We start from the raw sequence: 20,820 nt of genomic DNA, 5'->3' as shown, positions 1-20,820 counted from the left end.
GTCCTGGTGTGAAACCAGCCTCAGTCTTCTAAATCTTTAAAATATATACCGTACACTACCAAACCTTTTTGTTCTCAATCATTTTGACTTAGGTTTTATGAACTTATGTATTATAAATGTATATGATAATTTATAGTTATGAATTATTATTTATTATAAATGCGACTATATTGTCTGACACAACACAATTTGTCAGTGTGAAAGTAGCATCTGTTCTGAAAAAAGTTGTGCCAAAATCATCTGTCCAGTAAGAATAAAATAAACAAAAAATTCCCCAGCACTTTCGAAACATTTATACTAGCAGTGGTAAAGTAAAGTGGCTTATAAATAAAGACATCAATTATTTATTTGGTCTCTAAACTGATTATCATCATGAAAAAAAGCAGTTGTGTTTTTGCTAATTATGACTGTTGGTCAAAAATCTATGGGAAATGCAAGCAATTTCTGCATATCTTCTATACCAACTATGCATATTCTGGTAACCATGACCTAGTGACTGAGTGAGGGCTGGAACCCACTAGAGCGATTTTATGAGCGTTTAGGGAGCGATTCAAACCGCTAGCGATTTCCCTAAACGCTCAACTAATGTTAATGGATGGGCCAGTTCCACTGGAGCGACTGCGATTACCAAATCGCAAAACGCAGGACATGCAGCATTTTTGGCGTTTAGCGTTAGCGATTAGCGTTTCTGCAATGTAAAGTTTATAAACGCTTGCGTAATCGCTCATCAAAACCTGCACAGCGCGATTTTGCAAGCGTTTTGAAGTTACTGCACACTGTAACAAAATAAAAATTAATTGAAAGGACCAATCAGAATTAAAACTCTAATCGCTACACAACCGCTGGCAAACAGAATACACTTTTTAAAATCGCTCCTGAAAACAATCATGAAATTGCTTGCAAACCGCTCATACAAAATGCTAGCGATTGCGATTAGCAATAGCGTTTTGTAGTGGGTTAAAGGCCTGAATTGAACTTTTCCAAAAAGGACTTTTTTTTTTTTTTTTTTTTACAAAAATAACTATCTATGCACATAGCGAACTCCTGGGCAGGATCATATCAACAAGTGGAAACGACTAGTTTATAAGTTTTTAATGGGCGGAACTATTAAAGTAGAGGTTTGTTAGGGTCTCTAGTGAGCTCTGCCTCTCCACCCCCTCCTTCGTGTCACCCCTGTGTGGCTGACGTCACGTAGAGTTTGTTGCCTGGACGGCTCTCTCTGAGGCAACAGCAGCCGCTCGGTATTATACATGTTCTAATGCAGTAAACTGAAGCTTGAGCGAACATATTCCCCGCCCGAGATGCACCAGGCCACTTGCCCGCTTCTCATAGCTGTGTAGCCGCCTCCAGTCCGGTAAGTTGGTGCGCTATAGAGTGTAGCAGAGCGCTAAGACTTCGCTGTGGGAAGTGTAGAGGCGCCTGTGTAACTCAGTCGGGGTCCATTACATGCGTGTTTCCTCTATTTCCCTCATTCAGCATAATGAAAGATCCGCTACTATCTGGCTCCTCTGCTGCTGTGCTGCCAGGGACCTCGCTGCAGAAAGCCTGCAAGTTATTGGTGTTCTTCTGCGCCATTCACCTCAGTGTTACCCTGGTCTACTACATGTCTGGCAGCGAGCTGAATCTCCTCCAGTTCTTCACAGATCACCCGCAGTACCGAAAAGCAAACGGGAGCAACTTTACGGCGGGGTCCCCGCTCTCTACCGTCATCACTAGACTCGGGGAAAGTGCGGCCACCACTGGTGTGACCACCGAGCCCTCTGTGCTGCCTGATTGCCCGGAGACCTCTCCTCTGCTGGGTAAGTGCTGCTGTGGGTACCCCGCCCTGGTATTTACATCTGTATGAAGTGGATGTGTTGTGTACATGTGCAAATTAGTGAGCTGTTCTGTGTATTCCGGAGCCCCTGCTGTGCCCCTGCTCTGGATGTTAGCTGAGCACTATCAGGAGTTTGAATTCTTTTTGACAACGTCATCATATTTGTGATCAGATTTTATGTTAAACATTTGGTGTCAAAGGAAATTTTTTTTTTTTTTTTTTTAACAGATGAAAAGTTTTGGGCTATATAATGTTGTTTGCTTACTGTGTACAAGCAGTGGAGTGTTTTACTATGTTAGCCACCAGCAAAGGCTAATTCACACTACTAGAGTTCTCTCACATTACATAACGTGTGCACGAACCCGGTTTCGTGCATGCGTTATGACCTACGGCGTGACGTCGAGAAGGTGCAGTTCGCTGATAAGCAGCGCTAGTTCTAATTCACCTGAAAATGCAGGCGCTGGACGATTAAAAGCTCCCTGATGCGTTACAATGTAACGCTCTGGAACTCTTTGTCTAATGTGAAAGGTAACCTGAAGTCAAATAGACTGAGTCAGAGTACCTGAAATGGATATGTTGGTTTAGGGTCTATGGCTAAAAGTAATAGAGACCCAGGATCAGGAGGCCTGCCAGGCAACTGGTATTGTTTAAAGGGAAGGTTCAGGGACAGTTGGTAAAAAATAAAAATCCGAATCCACTTACCTGGGGCTTCCTCCAGCCCGTGGCAGGCAGGAGGTGCCCTCGGCGCCGCTCCACAGGCTCCCGGTGGTCTCCGGTGGCCGACCCGACCTGGCCAGGCCGGCGGCCAGGTCGGGCCTCTTCTGCGCTCCATTGTGCGTTCCACGCCGGCGCGCTGACGTCATCGGACGTCCTCCGGGCTGTACTGCGCAGGCTCAGAACCTGGCCAGGTTGGGTCGGCCACCGGAGACCACCGGGAGCCTGCGGAGCGGCGCCGAGGGCACCTCCTGCCTGCCACGGGCTGGAGGAAGCCCCAGGTAAGTGGATTCGGATTTTTATTTTTTACCAACTGTCCCTGAACCTTCCCTTTAAAAATAAATAAGTATGCCAGTCTCCATGTCACTCTCACCTCGGGTTCCCTTTGAAAGACAACTGAAGCGAGAGGTATATGGAGGCTGCCATATTTATTTTCTTTTATACCATACCAGTTGCCTGGCTGTCCTACTTATCCTCTGCCTCTAATACTTATATAGCCATAGACCCTGAACAAGCACGCAGCAGATCAGGTGTTTCAGACATTATTGTCAGATATGACAAGATTAGCTGCATGCTTGTTTCTGGTGTAATTCAGACACTACTGCAGCCAAATAGATCAGCAGGGCTGCCAAGCAACTGATATTGTTTAAAAGATAATAAATATGGCAGACTCCACATTCTTCTCACTTAAAGGGAAGGTTCAAAAGTTAGCGGAAAATGACACTTTGTGAAAAAACACAAAATCAATTTCCGCTAACTTGTGACAAAAAATAAAATCTTCTATGAACTCGCCATACTACTAACGGAATACCTTGGGGTGTCTTCTTTCTAAAATGGGGTCATTTGTGGGGTTCCTATACTGCCCTGGCATTTAAGGGGCCCTAAACCGTGAGGAGTAGTCTTGAAACGAAATTTCTCAAAATGACCTGTGAAATCCTAAAGGTACTCATTGGACTTTGGGCCCTTTAGCGCAGTTAGGGTGCAAAAAAGTGCCACACATGTGGTATCGTCGTACTCGGGAGAAGTAGTACAATGTGTTTTGGGGTGTATTTTTACACATACCCATGCTGGGTGGGAGAAATAACTCTGTAAATGGACAATTGTGTGTAAAAAAATCAAAAGATTGTCATTTACAGAGGTATTTCTCCCACCCAGCATGGGTATGTGTAAAAATACACCCCAAAACACATTATACTACTTCTCCCGAGTACGGCAATACCACATGTGTGGCACTTTTTTGCACCCTAACTGCGCTAAAGGGCCCAAAGTCCAATGAGTACCTTTAGGATTTCACAGGTCATTTTTGTTTCAAGACTACTCCTCACGGTTTAGGGCCCCTAAAATGCCAGGGCAGTATAGGAACCCCACTAATGACCCCATTTTACAAAGAAGACACCCCAAGGTATTCCGTTAGGAGTATGGTGAGTTCATAGAAGATTTTATTTTTTGCCACAAGTTAGCGGAAATTGATTTGAATTGTTTTTCTTCACAAAGTGTCATATTCCGCTAACTTGTGACAAAAAATAAAATCTTCTATGAACTCGCCATACTCCTAATGGAATACCTTTGGGTGTCTCCTTTCTAGAATGGGGTCATTTGTGGGGTTCCTATACTGCCCTGGCATTTAAGGGGCCCTAAACCGCGAGGAGTAGTCTTGAAACTAAATGTCGCAAAATGACCTGTGAAATCCTAAAGGTACTCATTGGACTTTGGGCCCCTTAGCGCACTTAGGGTGTAAAAAAGTGCCACACATGTGGTACCGCCGTACTCAGGAGAAGTAGTATAATGTGTTTTGTGGTGTATTTTTACACATACCCATGCTGGGTGGTAGAAATATCTCTGTACATGACAATTGTTTGATTTTTTTTTACACACAATTGTCCATTTACAGAGAGATTTCTCCCACCCAGCATGGGTATGTGTAAAAATACACCCCAAAACACATTATACTACTTCTCCTGAGTGCGGCGATACCACATGTGTGACACTTTTTTTGCAGCCTAGGTGCGCTAAGGGGCCCAACGTCCTATTCACAGGTCATTTTGAGGCATTTGTTTTCTAGACTACTCCTCACGGTTTAGGGCCCCTAAAATGCCAGGGCAGTATAAGAACCCCACAAGTGACCCCATTTTAGAAAGAAGACACCCCAAGGTATTCCATTAGGTGTATGGCGAGGTCATCGAAGATTTTATTTTTAGTCACAAGTTAGTGAAAAATGACACTTGTGAAATGACACGTGAAGAAAACCCAATAAAAATCAATTTCCGCTAACTTTTGACAAAAAATAAAATCTTCTATGAACTCGTCATACACCTAACAGAATACCTTGGGGTGTCTTTTTTCTAAAATGGGGTCACTTGTGGGGTTCCTATACCGCCCTGGCATTTTACGGGCCCAAAACCGTGAGTAGTCTGGAAACCAAATGTCTCAAAATGACTGTTCAGGGGTATAAGCATCTGCAAATTTTGATGACAGGTGGTCTATGAGGGGCCGAATTTTGTGGAACCGGTCATAAGCAGGGTGGCCTTTTAGATGACAGGTTGTATTGGGCCTGATCTGATGGATAGGAGTGCTAGGGGGGTGACAGGAGGTGATTGATGGGTGTCTCAGGGGGTGATTAGAGGGGAAAATAGATGCACTCAATGCACTGGGGAGGTGATCGGAAGGGGGTCTGAGGGGGATCTGAGGGTTTGGCCGAGTGATCAGGAGCCCACACGGGGCAAATTAGGGCCTGATCTGATGGGTAGGTTTGCTAGGGGGTGACAGGTAGTGACAGGAGGTGATTGATGGGTGTCTCAAGGTGTGATTAGTGGGGGGAATAGATGCAAGTAATGCAATGGCGAGGTGATCAGGGCTGGGGTCTGAGGGTGTGGGCGGGTGATTGGGTGCCCTAGGGGCAGATGGGGGTCTAATCTGATGGGTAGCAGTGACAGGGGGTGATTGATGGGTAATTAGTGGGTGTTTAGAGGAGAGAACAGATGCAATGCACTTGGGAGGTGATCTGACTGCGGGTCTGCAGGCGATCGGATGGTGTGGGTGGGTGATCAGATTGCCCGCAAGGGGCAGGTTAGGGGCTGATTGATGGGTGGCAGTGACAGGGGGTGATTGATGGGTGATAGGTGATTGACAGGTGATCAGTGGGTTATTACAGGGAAGAACAGATGTAATTAATGCACTGGCAAATTGATAAGGGGGGGTCAGAGGGTAATCTGAGCGTGTTGGCAGGTGATTGGGTGCCCGCAAGGGGCAGATTCGGGTCTGATCTGATAGGTAAAAGTGACAAGTGGTGATAGGGGGTGATTGATGGGTGATTGATGGGTAATTAGTGGGTGTTTAGAGGAGAGAATAGATGTAAACAATGGATTTGGGAGGTGATCTGATGTCGGATCTGCGGGCGATCTATTGGTGTGGGTGGGTGATCAAATTGCCCGCAAGGGGCAGGTTAGGGGCTGATTGTTGGGTGGCAGTGACAGGGGGTGATTGATGGGTGATTGATGGGTGATTGACAGGTTATCAGGGGGGATAGATGCATACAGTACACAGGGGGGGGGGGTCTGGGGGGGGGTCCTGGGGAGAATCTGAGGGGTGGGGGGGTGATCAGGAGGGGGCAGGGGGGGAGATAAAAAAAAAATAGCGTTGATAGATAGTGACAGGGAGTGATTGATGGGTTATTAGGGGGGTGATTGGGTGCAAACAGGGGTCTGGGGGGTGGGCAGGGGGGGGTCTGAGGGGTGCTGTGAGCGATCAGTGGGCGGGGGGGGGGGGCAGATCAGTGTGTTTGGGTGAAGACTAGGGTGGCTGCAGCCTGCCCTGGTGGTCCCTCCGACACTGGGACCACCAGGGCAGGAGGCAGCCTGTATAATACACTTTGTATACATTACAAAGTGTATTATACACTTTGTAGCGGCGATCGCGGGGTTAACATCCCGCCGGCGCTTCCGTATGGCCGGCGGGATGTTACGGCGGGTGGGCGGAGCCAGTTGCCGGGGGAAGCGCGCGTCATCAATGACGCGATCGCTCCCCCGGCATAGGAAAAGGACGCAACGCCCTAAGGCGTATTGCGGTCCTTAAGGCATCCACTTTGCCGCCGCCCATGGGCTGTGGGCGGTCGGCAAGTGGTTAAATAGGTCTCTTACAATCATTCCAATCTGCTCATTGTTATAATTGGCAATGTACACGGACACATTAAAGAGACACTGAAGCGAGAATAAATCTCTCGCTTCAGTGCTTATATTCAGCAGGGGCATGTGTGCCCCTGCTAAAACGCCGCTATCCCGCGGCTAAACGGGGGTCCCTTACCTCCCCCAATCCCCTTGTGGAGTCCCGGGCAGCGCTTCCGCATTTAGGCAGGGCTAACCGCTGCAGCCCTGCCTCACGCGCGTCTGTCAGCGCGTATCTCCGCCTCTCCCCCGCCCCTCTCAGTCTTCCTTCGCTGAGAGGGGCGGGGGAGAGGAGACGATGCGCCGCTGATAGACGGCGCTGAGAGGCAGGGCTGCAGCCGTTAGCCCTGCCTCAAGAGCAGCAAAATCTACGACCAAGTTGGTCGTAGATTTTGCAGGGGGGATTTGGGGGGTAAGGGACCCCCGTTTAGCCGCAGGATAGCGGCGTTTTAGCAGGGGCACACATGCCCCTACTGAATATAAGCACTGAAGCGAGATTTATTCTCGCTTCAGTGTCTCTTTAAATGGAGCAGCTGATTGTCCAAAGGTTGATAAATCAGTTGCATTCACTACACCTATTGTGTGAAATGTTAGCTGTGTCCGGGTTTTGATTCAACAACTATTAGTAGAAAGCAATGATCCACAAACTTTTTTTTTTTTTTCTCATGAAAGGCTAGTTCACAGTGAACTAGCCTTTCATGAGAGAAAAAAAAAAAAAAATTGTTTAAGAATCCAGACTGGGTGAAATAACAGAGGAAAAACTTAGCAATTTGTTGTGTTCACTATAACCACTAAACATTACAATACTGAATGTACTAACACTTCTAAATATTAAAATATAACGCAGTGGCTAGCATTCTTCTCTTGAAGAGCTAGGGTCTCAGGCTCAAATATGAGCAAGGACACCATTTGTAAGTTATATCTACGCCTGTGTAGGTTTCTGCTGAGCACTTAGGCCTTCCTTGTGGGCCGTGAGCGTGTGCGTAACTCTACCTTAAGTCCACCCCCCCCCCATTGTGCCATCCTCCTCCCCATGCTGTCATGGTCCCACCACCTCCTCCTCCTCCTTTTTAAGTATGTCTTGTTTTTTTATTGTGTGTGTTAGGTTATAAAAACCATAGTGGGTTCTTTTCAAGACTCCAGTCACACCATTCATGCATACACCACAGTCGGCCTCGGTAATCGGTCAAAACGGTGGCATCGGGAGTAAGAAACGAACACACACAGATCGATATGTGCGTTCAAGATTCACTCAAAGGTTTATTTACTTTTCTGCTGTTATAAAGAAAAAATTATGTATTTTGCATCATAGAAGAAAAACAGCCAATGAATGCTATTAATATAATGAGCAGATAATTAATGAGCACTAAACCTTCTCATAACAATGACTTGTCCATCATTCTTGCATACAGTAAATATTACGGCTAAGTTTTTATGTTTTGGGCTGTTCTAGAAATGTTCAAACAACTAATGAAAACAATTATCATTCCCTGGCCAGATGGTGTTTTTCAACCTTGGTTACTTGGACAGAGAGGCAGTGACCAGCGCTGATAGACACGCTGAGAGGCGGGGCTGCAGCCATTAGCTCTGCCTCAACAGGAAGCGATCCCCAGACACCACGGAGGGGATTTGGGGGGTAAAGACACCTCGTTCAGCCGCGGGAGAGCAGCGTTTTAGCAGGGGCAAACATGCCCATGTAGAATATAAGCTAAAAAGCTGTTTTTAACCATTTAACGACCGCCTAACGCCGATAGGCGGCGGCTGGTCGTTTGTGGTTTTACATGGAAACCATGTCAGTTCACGGAGGGTGTCTCCGTGAACTGCCTGAGAGCCTCCGATCGCGGCTCGCAGGCGAAATGTAAATACGCGGGGAAGAAAGCCCCGCTGCTTACATCATACGGCGCTGCTGCAGCGCCGTAATGGAAATCGGCGATGCCGGGGATTGCCGGCATCTGATAGGCTTCAGCCTATCAGAGGCGGCACAGAATGGATATCTGCGGAGGGGGGCTTTGATGAGCCCCCCCCCCCCCCCCCGCTAACCACAAGTAGCCGGCGGCGATCAGACCCCCCCCCCCCCCCCCAGCAGGACATCCCCCTAGTGGGGAAAAAAGGGGGGGGGGGGAAGTCTGGTCGCCCTGGCTGCAACAGGATCTGTGCTGTGGGCTGGAGAGCCCAAGCAGCACAGATCCATCAGAATTGGCCCGGTTCTTAAGTGGTTAAAGTCGCTTCAGACTCTCTTTAATGTACTATAAAAAGTTACAATACAAAGAAAATAGCAGCTAAAGAAACGGCCACTAAGAAAAAATGGCTGCCGCTGAGCACAAAATGGCCGCTCAGCACAAAATGGCTGCTAAGAGGATCAAATAATCTTATCAGTGTGTTTTTGTGTGTATCCTTGTCTAAGCTTACTAAGTATCAGACCGCACCAGGGGGGGGGGGGGGGGGGAATTACCTAACTCTCCTCGCTGCCTCTCTGCGCTGCATTCCATGTCACAATCCAGCTCTTTCCTTTTTCTGGCTGTGAAGGAGGGAGTGTATGAGAGCTGGAATGTAATGTGGTGGGCAGCAGGGCTGTGGAGTTGGTACAAAAATTATCTGACTCCGACTCCTCAGTTTATGAAACCTCCGACTCAAAGTACTCAAAATGGCACCGACTCCTCGACGCGACTCCTTAGTCTTTTTTACAAAGGCTATGGATTTAGTTCAAAAATCATCACTCTGACTCCTCAGTTTATTGAAACCTCTGGCTCCAGGTACCCAAAATTGCTTTGACTCCGACTCCACAGCCCTGGTTGGCAGTGCACAAGTTCTGTTCTGAATCATTCAGAAAGCTCATCTCTAGTCATATTGTTTTGAAAGTACAGTCCTGGCCAAAAGTTTTGAGACTCAAAAATATTGGAACTTAGAAAAGTTGGTGCTTAAGTTTTTATAATGGCAATTTGCTTATATTTCAGAATGTTATGAAGAGTGTTCAGATGAATTGCATAGTCCTTCTTTGCCATGTAAATTAGCTGAATCCACAAAAAACCTTTCCACTGCATTTCATTGCTGTCATTAACCTCCCTGGCGGTACGCAGTTTCAGAGGCTGCGTCCACGGGATGATTTTTATTAATAAAATTTGATTTAAATGCTTAAGCTAGCACTTCGCTAGCTAACTATGGCCCCCAAGTCCCCTGGCACCGCTCTGATCCCCCACCCCGATCGCCGCTGGCAATATTTACCCGTCTGTGATCCCGCGAGAGCCGCAGCTTCACCATTTAGCTTCAGTCAACATTCTCACTCGAGTGAACAAGACGATTACTGAAATGATCTCAGCAGGTCCTTTAACCTCCCTGGCGGTAAGCCCGACCTATACTCGGGCTAGCCGCCGGAGAGGATCACATGGCCCCTGGAGGATTTTTTCTCATAAAATTTGATTTAGTTATCAGCCTAAATTAAAATAAGCGCTACTTACCCGGGGCTTCCTCCAGCCCCAAGTTCCAAGCATGTCCCTCGCAGCAGCTCTGCACGCAGCCGTTTGCCGCAGCTCCCTCCTGGTCCCTGGCAATGACGTTAGGTCGGCCTGTACTGCGCCTGCGCGAGCGGCGCTGTCAATCACCGCCACGTGGACCGGTGCAGACTGCGCAGGTGCAGAACTACTAGAGGAACTAACTTAGAGGTCGGCCTGACGTCATCGCCGGGGACCGGGAGGGAGCTGTGCGAACGGCTGCGTGCAGAGCTGCGGCGAGGGACATGCTGGGAGCTTGGGGCTGGAGGAAGCCCCGTGTAAGTAGCGCTTACTTTCTTAATTCGGGCTGATAACTCCTTTTAAACATATAAATCAAATTTTATGAAAAAAATCCTCCGGGGGCCATGTGATCCTCTCCGGCGGCTAGCCCGAGCATAGGTCGGGCTTACCGCCAGGGAGGTTAAAGGACTTGCTGAGATCATTTCAGTAATCAACTTGTTGACTCAGGTGAGAATGTTGACAAGCACAATGCTGGATATCATTATGTCAGGCGGATTGGGTTAAGCTGAGTACACACGTACGATAACGATCGTTCAAAAACGAACGATAACGACAATCGGAACGATAATCGTGCGTTCAAAAAGTGTGAACGATCGTTTTTGTGAACGATAACGATCGTTATCGTTCAATCGGACCGATCCAACCCGGCGGATTTTTTCGAAAGATAATCGTTCAATCGTTGCAGTGTGTACAAAGATCGTCCGATAACGCATGTTCTTATTGCCTGTCATAACGTCACTTCTGTTTGCGCACGCATTTTTTTATCGTTCGTCGTTCAGTACTTTATACTTATATCGTTCACGTGTGTACACAATCGTTCATTACGAACGATCTTTTCAGTCTAATTTGAATATCGTGTAAACGTCACGAATCGTTCGTAACGAACGATCTTTATCGGACGTGTATACGAACCTTTAGAATGGCAGACTTGACATGTTAAAAGGAGGGTGATGCTTGAAATCATTGATCTTCCATTGTTAACCATGGTGACCAGCAAAGAAAAGCATGCAGCCATCATTGCGTTGCATAAAAATGGCTTCGCAGACGAGGATATTGTGGCTACTAAGATTGCACCTCAATCAACAATTTATAGGATCATCAAGAACTTCAAGGAAAGGGGTTCAATTCTTAAGGCTTCAGGGCGTCCAAGAAAGTCCAGCAAGCGCCAGGATTGTCTCCTAAAGAGGATTCAGCTGCTGGATCGGAGTGCAACCAGTGCAGAGGTTGCTCAGGAATGGCAGCAGGCAGGTGTGAGCGCATCTGCATGCACAGTGAGGCGAAGACTTTTGGAAGATGGCCTGGTGTCAAGAAGGGCTGCAAAGAAGCCACTTCTCTCCCAAAAACACATCAGGGACAGATTGATCTTCTGCAGATAGTATGGTGAATGGACTGCTGAGGACTGGGGCAAAGTCATATTCTCAGATGAAGCCCCTTTCCGATTGTTTGAGGCATCTGGAAAAAGGCTTGTCGGGAGAAGAAAAGGTGAGCGCTACCATCAGTCCTGTGTCATCCAACAGTAAGGCCTCATTCACACTTGAGCATTTTGCCAGCGATTTCAGCAAAACGCTCAAACGCTAGCGCTTTTCAAAGCGCTAGGGTAATAAGTCTATGGGCCCGTTCTCATTTGGGCAATTTACGCAAATCGCCCAAAAACGCTAAACGCAAATGCGTGGCCTGCACCATTTTCAGACGATTTCCCGGAAATCACGGTTTAGTGCTATAGAAGCGCAAAACGCGATCGCTAAAAAAAAATCGCGAATGGTGATTTTTTTTTTGGGGCGTTAATCGCCAAAAACCGCCATAGCAAAACGCTAGCAAAATCGCTAGCGTTTTGCGATCAGCAAGTGTGAATGGGCCCTTAAGCTTCCTGAGACCATTCATGTGTGGGGTTGCTTCTCATCCAAAGGAGTGGGCTCACTCACAATTTTGCCAAAAAACACAGCCATGAATAAAGAATGGTACCAAAACACCTTCCAACAGCAACTTCTTCCAACAGTTTGGTGAAGAACAATGCATTCTCCAGCACAATGGATCACCGTGTCATAAGGCAAAAGTGATAGCTATGTGGCTCGGGTATCTAAAACGTAAAAATGTTGGGTCCATGGCCTGGAAAATCCCCAGATCTTAATCCCATTGAGAACTTGTGGTCATTCCTCAAGAGGCGGATGGACAAACAAAAACCAACTAATTCTGAGAAACTCAAAGAAGTGATTATGAAAGAATGGGTTGCTGTCAGTCTGGATTTGGCCCAGAAGTTGATTTAGAGCATGCCCAGTCGAATTGCAGAGGTCTTGAAAAAGGGCCAACACTGCAAATACTGACACTTTTTGCATAAATCTCATGTAATCCTCTATAATATGCAAATGTCTCTGCATCCCTGTGCCTGACTTCGTGTGTGTGTCCCGTGCAGGGAGGGATGCAGAGACTGTGTAGAGCGGATGGAGGATGGGCCAGAAGGGGCGAGGCGAGGAGGAGTGCTGAAAGACAGAGCCCGTTTTTAGGGCTGGTTCAGACGAACGTTTGGAGGCGTTGCGTTCGTTGACGTCGCAGTGGTGATGTGTTCAGGCTTTCAGCAGCGTTCGTGTTGCGTTCGAATGCGGTCGCAATTTTGCTTCCCCTAGGGGGACATTACCCGTCACGGTTAACCGCCCCTGGAAGCTACATGTAGCCAGGGAAAATCGGGACCCGAACGCCGCGTTTGTGTAAACGCGCGTGAAAGCTTGGTACATACACTCCCATTCACTTTAATGGGAGCGTTTAACGCCAAGCCCCGAACGCTGGCGGTAAACGCTGCACAAGCGTCCGTCTGAACCAGCCCTTAAACGGGCTAAGGTTACTAGTTGAGAATAAAAGCCTTTGAAACATATGAAGTGCTTATAATTATATTTCAGTACATCGCATAAACAACTGAAACAAAGATCTAAAAGCAGTTTAGCAGCAAACTTTGTGAAAACTTATATTTTTGACAGTCTCAAAACTTTTGGCCAGGACTGTATTTTTGCATTAAAAACTAGGGAATCTAAGAGAAAAAGTCCCCCTATGAGGTACTTACCACAAGAGGGGGAAGCCTCTGTATCCTAATGAGGCTTCCCCCTCCTCCGCAGTAGCCCTGATCTAGCGTAGGCTCCCCCCAAAAATCCACACACTGCACCATCTTTCCTTTCCGGGCTCTGATGGAAATAGAGCTCGATCGGGTCCGCTCTACTGGTGATGTGTATGCCTGCGCAGTAGAGCGACCTGATCATGCTCTGCTGTTTCTGCCGTAGCCCGGGGGGGGGGGGAGTTGGTACTGCACCTGTGCTGGATCGCAAAGGTAAAATTATCGTCAGCATTGGATCCGTGCAGCACAGGAGGAAGGGGGAGGCCTCATTAGGCTCAAGTGACTTCCTATTCCGATGGTAAGTACCCCCCAGGGGCTCCTTTAAAAAAAAAAAAAAAAAAAAAAAGATTCTCTTTATATTTATTGGATTAACTGCAAATACTATGCAGTGTTCATCATAACTCAATTTGAGCTGTATATGCTAAACTGCTGTAAGCAGAATAGCATGCATGGTCTTCCCACATAAGAGCGTAATACAATACATGCAAAGCATTATGCTCTATTGTGAGGGAAGACTTTAAATACGTTATTCATACCGCAGTTCAGTGATACTTTTTCGCCCAGCGGGCAGCCCAACAGAGATATGAAAGCAATACTTTAAAAAGCCTCCTTTTGAAAATCTAACAGCCTCTAGACCCCTCCTATAGCCTTTGATGCGTGGATTCTGGGTGGAGGTATTTCTTAACAATTCATGCATCCAAAATCTTTCCAGTTCAGTTAAATTTATGGCTGTCGAGCATGGACAGCCTGCTTCTAAGCATCACATATTCAATGATATTTAAGTCGAGACTGTGACGGTCATTCCAGAACAGTGTACTTCTCCCCTACATGAATTCCTTTGAAGATTTTGTTTCAAGTTTTGTATTTTGTGCCATTGTCTTCTTGGAATACCCAACCCCTGCATAACTTGCTTGAATATTATCCTGCAGAATTTTACTGATATTGGGTTGAATTCATCTGACCATAGACTTTAACAAGTGCTCCAGTCCTTGAACTAGCCACACACAGCCCCATAACATGATGGAATCTTCACCAAATTCGACAGTGTGCAGCAGGTGTTTTTATTACTATGCTGTTTTCTTTCGTCCTACAAAGCGCTTTTTGTTATGACCGAATAACTTGGTTGTCTCATCATTCCAAAACGTGTTGTTCCAAAACGAATCTGGCTTGTCTTATTGCACTTTTTCATACAACTCTGTCTGTGACAGATTGTGGTGCACTGCAATTTTTTTTTGTTATATATTTTTTCCACCACTTCTTTTTAAGCATGTGTTTTGCCACTATTATTGGGTGTGATCGACTGGTACCATTGTGTTTTGCAATGTAAAAAAGCCACAAGAAGTTTTCTCAAAGGGGAGATCGCAAAGCAATTGGCATAGCACCACACAAACGCAGGCGAACTGCAGCAAGCTCTACAGGGAGTGCAGAATTATTAGGCAAGTTGTATTTTTGAGGAATAATTTTGTTATTGAACAACCATGTTCTCAATGAACCCAAAAAACTCATTAATATCAAAGCTGAATATTTTTGAAAGTAGTTTTTACCGTATTTTTCGGACTATAAGACGGAGCGTCTTATAGTCCGAAAAATACGGTAAAAACTACTTTCAAAAATATTCAGCTTTGATATTAATGAGTTTTTTGGGTTCACCATAAGACGCACCCATGTTTAGAGGAAAAAAATCAGGAAAAAAAAAATATAATAATCCTGGATGCCTCCATGGTTCAGGGCGTCTTATAGACCTTTTTCTCCCCAAGCTGCATAACCAGCTACAATAACTTAGCTTCAGTGCCCAGCTACACTAACCCCTGCTGCTCCCACCAGCTAGACTACCCTACACTAAACCCTGATGCCCCACCAATAACCTTATGCTACACTTCTTTACACTACGTTACACTAGTGCCTGATACCCCCATAAGTTCCTATGCTACACTACACACTACACTAGCCTACTCCTGCTGCCCCTCCAGTAACACTAAAGTACATTAAACTAACCCCCTGCCTCCCCACCAGCTGCAATAACTAAACACTACAACTTCAAAGTGGATGATCTCACCTATCCAGGTGTCAATCCACGTGCTCCTATGCTGTATTCTCCAGCAGCTTTGATCATCCTGACGCAGAGGCAGCAGCAACAGTGTGATCTGACATCCCAACATCCAGCAAATTAAGGACCATTCCATTGTGGCTGCAGCGGCTGTCATCCCATCATCCAGCCCCCGATCTTCCTGCACTTGCGGTGGAGCAGATGAGTGACTATTCCTGTGTGGCTGCAGCGGCTGTCATCCCATCATCCAGCCCCCGATCTTCCTGCACTTGCGGTGGAGCAGATGAGTGACTATTCCTGTGTGGCTGCAGCGGCTGTCATCCCATCATCCAGCCCCCGATCTTCCTGCACTTGCGGTGGAGCAGATGAGGGACTATTCCTGTGTGGCTGCAGCGGCTGTCATCCCATCATCCAGCCTTCGATCTTTCAGCGTGGCTGCAGCGGCTGTCCTTGATCCTTGTGTTGCGGTAGTGGGTCAGAAGAGGGGCGATCGCTGGCAAGCTGCAGGGGCTGTCCTCTTAACTTGCGGTGGCAGCGGCGGCGGGGCAGATAACGGGAGATCCCAGCGGTAGTTCTGACTACCGAAGTGTCTTAACGTCCTTGTTTACTGGCGCCCCCTGATGACGTGCGACGCACACGCGGCTGAGTCATAAGGGGGAAGGAAGTTCAGACACTTCGGTAGTCATAACTACCGCTGGGAACTCCCGTTATCTGCCCCACCGCCGCTGCCACCGCAAGTTAAGAGGACAGCCCCTGCAGCTTGCCAGTGATCGCCCCTCTTCTGACCCACTACCGCAACACATAAGGATCAAGGACAGCCGCTGCAGCTTGCCAGTGATCGCCCCTCTTCTGACCCACTACCGCAACACATAAGGATCAAGGACAGCCACTGCAGCCACGCTGGAAGATCGAAGGCTGGATGATGGGATGTCGGATTGCGCTGCTGCTGCCCCGCCATGCCAGGATCATTAAACTAGCTGGAGACATTGAGCACCAAGCGCGCAGATAGGTAACCACTTCTGCTGCGCTATCTGCATTTGCTACACAGGGGCACATTCGGACTATAAGACGCACCGACTTTTCCCCCCTACTTTTGGGGGAGAAAAAGTGCGTCTTATAGTCCGAAAAATACGGTAGTTTGTTTTTAGTTTTAGCTATTTTAGGGGGAGATCTGTGTGTGCAGGTGACTATTACTGTGCATAATTATTAGGCAACTTAACAAAAAACAAATATATACCCATTTCAATTATTTATTTTTACCAAGAAGTTTTAAATCAGGATGATACCATTTATTGGCTAACTACAAATGAATAAGAATAAACAAGCTTTCGGCCTTGCAGCCTTCGTCAGGTTTACATCCTGTTAGTTTGCAAGCTGGTGGTACAGACAGCTTATATACATGCAACATCAAAAGGGAAAACAGATATTTTTTTCAAGCATAAATACGTCATTAAGATGCCTTAATACAAACAGACCATCTAAATGGGGTAAGATAAGGATCCTTGTTTACTCCATTGCTCACAGACCTGGTATTTAAGATTGACCCAGAGGTATCGTAAATTCTTAGTTCACAAGTTCAGCTAGAGTGGCTGAGACAGTTCATATATCATCAATCTCATACCAATATAGAAAGTTGTTGTCCTTATTCAAACCCTTCTGCACAGCTTTGCACCAATTTATAAATTTTGTTTCTGCTATTAATCGGTCATTTGACGTTTTGAAGCCGCCCTTCAGGGCAGTGACACGAAGATCATCCATGCTGTGTCCGTTGGACCGAAGTGTGTAGCAACTGGGAGTCCAGATTTGGTATCATTAATAGTGTGCCTGTGTCCATTCATACGTTTGCGCAGTGTTTGTCCAGTTTCTCCCACGTACATAACATTGGGGCATTTAGCACACATGATCAGATATACCAGATTGGTGGACCCACAGGAAAATTTACCTTGTACTCTGTACTCCTGTTGTGAACCTGGTATCGTTACCCTGTCAGTGGAGTAAATATGTCTGCAGGTCCCACATATTTTCTCTAACTGGCATCCGGGACAACACGAGATCCGGTCCCGCCCAGGATCTGGAGAAACATAACCCCAAGAAGATTAAAAGCCCCCGCCCTCCCTCCAACCTCAGTTATTCTGTGTTTCCGCGTCGGAAACACCTAAGAAGGGAAGCTCCCGTTTTTTATTTTTTATGCACTCACCAGTGCGTGAGTGGGTCCTTGTGGAGGCAGCGTGGCTTGAGCGGAGCAGGAGGTGACGCTGGCTACAGTCCTCCGGTGACGGCGTATGCGGCCTACGCGTAAGCATGCTTTCTTGGCCGGCATAACGCTTGTCCCCCCGTCAGACGCCGGCTCTGCAAGGCGCATCCGCGCTCTGACCGGCGCCCGGAAATGACGTCAGCGGGCGGGCAGCCGGAAGTGGGGCGGACTTAGGAGAGCCAGGAAGTGTAAAGAGCGTGCTCCTGGCGTCTCCACCGCGCTTACGAATTCCCCGCAGTGCACAGCTGTGTTCTGGGGAGTGGAGAGGATGTCACAACAGAAGGGGGAGCAGCCACAGCAGCGGGAATCTGAGGCTGCAGGCACGGCTTCCAAATCCTCTGGGCAAGCGCAGCCCTCGGGTGCAAGTCTGGTAAGACCTCCAGTGGAGGACGGACTTCTTTTGGTCTACATGCCTTGTACTGATGGTTTATGGGATCTATTGTCTTTTCTTTCTGTTTTATTTAGACAAAGACTGATCCTAAAACGGCTGGACAAGTTAAAACTTATAAACGTTGTGGCTTGTGTAACAGCAAAATAGCTTTGGAGACCCCAAGGAATTTATGTCAGGGTTGTACCGATGCTATTGTAGCCTCACATTCATCTGATATACTCAAAGGTGTAATGGAGGCTGTTAATAAAAACATGCAGGAGACTTTGGATAAATTTAAGGAATCTTTTATTCCACAAGCTCCTGAATCCCTTCCAGGCCCCTCTTCTGGCCTTTTATCCCAATCTTCCACCCTTTCTGATATTTTTGGAGTTGGAGAAGAGGGGGAGGAAGAAGAGGAGGAGGAGGGGGTGTCTGTCTCTCAGGAGGAGGGGGAACAGCCTCATTCGGAGGGTTCGGATAGAGAGGAGAGGGTTAAGACCTCCAGATTCCTTTTTACTCCGGACGAATCTTCTGAGTTGCTTAAAGCGGTGTATACTACGGAACAAATTAAGGAACCGGTTCCTGAGTTAACTCCTCAGGACCAGGTTTATTCTGGTTTAGGACAAGCCAAGGGTAGAGTTTTTCCTTTTCATAAAACTCTCCAGGACATTATCACTTCTCAATGGCAGAATCCTGAAAGGCCTTTATTCATACCTAAATCAGCAAAAAGAAAGTATCCATTTGAGCAGTCAGAGATTGAAAAATGGACAAAATGCCCAAAATTGGATGCATCTTTGTCAAAATACTCTAAAGACTCTGATTTATCCTTTGAAGACACAGGTGTTCTCAAGGATGTAATGGATAAAAAGGTCGATTCCCTCCTTAAAAAAGCCTGGGAATCGGCCGCATTTGGATTCATCCCAGGTGTTTCAGCCACATGTATCGCACGTAACCTTAGAATTTGGATGGATAATCTATTCGAACAAATTTCTAAGGGGGTTCCACTTAAGGACTATTCTGCTTCGCTTCCAGTAGTTCTGAGGGCAGTCGCTTTTTTAGCGGACGCGGTAACGGAGCTTATTCGCGTCTCTGCACGTACTACGGCTCTTGTTAATTCGGCTCGTAGGGCAGTTTGGCTGAAAACCTGGGAGGGAGACCAAACGTCAAGGAATAGATTATGCTCAATCCCGTTTGAGGGTAGTCTCTTGTTTGGCTCAGGCCTGGATGATGTTTTGTCTCGCTCAGCGGAAAAAGGGAAACAGTTCCCAAACAAAAAGAGAAGTTCTAGAGGCAAAAGACCCTTTGTCCCTAATAAACAAACTTCCGATCAATCAAAAAATAGGAATGTGCAGAGGAAGTGGTCCTTTCCTAAAGGAAAAGGTAGGGGAGGATTCACTCTCGGTAGGACGGAACCCCCCAAGCCCAATAAATGACTTGCCGGTGGGGGGAAGGCTGAGGTTTTTTCTTTCAGAATGGGAAAAGTTAAATCCCGATCCCTTTGTGTTACTAATTATAAAGCGGGGTTACCGTCTTCAGTTTTCGAGTCAGCCTCCTCCCAGAAGGTTTGTGAATCCCCTTCCAAAAGACCCAGAATGTGCCAAGGGTCTGGAGGGAGAGATTCAGAAACTTTTAGCAAAGAGTGTAATTTTGCCGGTTCCCCGGGAAGAGGTATTCCAGGGGTATTATTCCCACGTTTTTCTGGTAAAGAAAGCGAACGGGGAATTTCGATTTATCCTGAACCTAAAATCCCTCAATCCATTTTTAATTTACAAAAGGTTCAGGATGGAAAGTATCTTTTCAGTAAGAGCTCTATTACGGGGCAAAGAATATTTTGTTTCAATAGATCTCCGCGATGCCTACCTGCACATACCTATTTTTCACAACCATCAAAGATTTTTGAGGTTTGCAATCAAAATCCACTCTCAAATTCATCATTTTCAATTTCAGGCTCTACCTTTTGGGATAGCATCCGCTCCGCGGATCTTTACGAAAGTTCTAGCCGAAGTTATGAAGGAACTGAGGATCCAGGGAATATCGATTGTTCCGTATCTTTGACCTCTTAATCTTTGCAGAGACAAAGGAATTGGTGTTGTGTCACAGGGACATTGTGATCAACACCTTGACAAGGGTAGGTTGGTTAATGAACTACGAGAAGTCGAATCTGACTCCTGCCCAGGAAATCACATTTTTGGGGTACAGGATAAATTCCTTAGACAGGAGAATCTATTTACCCTCGGCAAAGATTATAAACATTCAGTCCGAGGTGAACAGGTTACTTTCTCAAGAGACCTGCTCAATTCGCCAAATCATGAGAGTACTAGGTCTATTTTCCTCTTCAATTCCGGCAGTCACCTGGGCCCAATCCCACGGCAGGGATCTTCAATCCCTTCTCCTACTCCACTGGGACAAATCACAGGGATCTCTAGATCTCGTGATCACCATTCCAAGGACGGTCAAAGACAGTCTGGCCTGGTGGCTAATTCCCCACAGTCTAAACAGAGGGAGAATCTGGAGTCAATACGATCCGATAAAGATTTATACGGACGCAAGCGCCTGGGGCTGGGGCACAACAACAGAGGGTCAGCATGCTCAGGGGGATTTGGCCGACTCGATAAGAAAGAAATCGTCAAATTTCAGAGAGTTGCTGGCGGTTCAGAGAGCTCTTCTATCTTTTCAGTCCCTGATAGAAGGAAGACATGTACGAATTTTTTCGTACAATATCACCACGGTAGCGTATCTCGCGAAACAGGGGGGCACAAGATCCAGGGATCTAATGCTCCTCTCGTCGGAAATTTTCAGTTGGATAGAGCCTCGTATTCTATCGATAACGGCGATTCACATAAAAGGGAC

General features: G+C 46.8%; 1 protein-coding gene across 4 annotated transcripts in view; it reads left to right on the top strand.

Moving 5' to 3' along the window:
* The first annotated feature begins 1,113 nt into the window (after nucleotides 1-1,113).
* The window catches only part of B4GALT1 (beta-1,4-galactosyltransferase 1), a 311,629-nt gene continuing 291,922 nt past the window's right edge, over nucleotides 1,114-20,820 (top strand). For 2 of the 4 annotated variants that reach the window (XM_068233724.1, XM_068233723.1), the window contains exons 1-2: nucleotides 1,126-1,354; nucleotides 1,477-1,799. In XM_068233724.1, coding sequence (XP_068089825.1) covers nucleotides 1,481-1,799 — 319 coding nt within the window. In that variant the 5' untranslated portion in view covers nucleotides 1,126-1,354; nucleotides 1,477-1,480. Of the gene's footprint in view, nucleotides 1,355-1,476; nucleotides 1,800-20,820 lie in introns of all 4 variants that reach the window. The other 2 variants (XM_068233725.1, XM_068233726.1) reach the window with 2 other exon arrangements.

This window comes from Hyperolius riggenbachi, chromosome 1 (assembly GCF_040937935.1).
Source record: "Hyperolius riggenbachi isolate aHypRig1 chromosome 1, aHypRig1.pri, whole genome shotgun sequence".
Lineage (NCBI taxonomy): Eukaryota > Metazoa > Chordata > Amphibia > Anura > Hyperoliidae > Hyperolius > Hyperolius riggenbachi.
The sequence above is the reverse complement of the archived record's forward strand: the minus strand, read 5'-3'. Positions and strand labels throughout refer to the sequence as shown.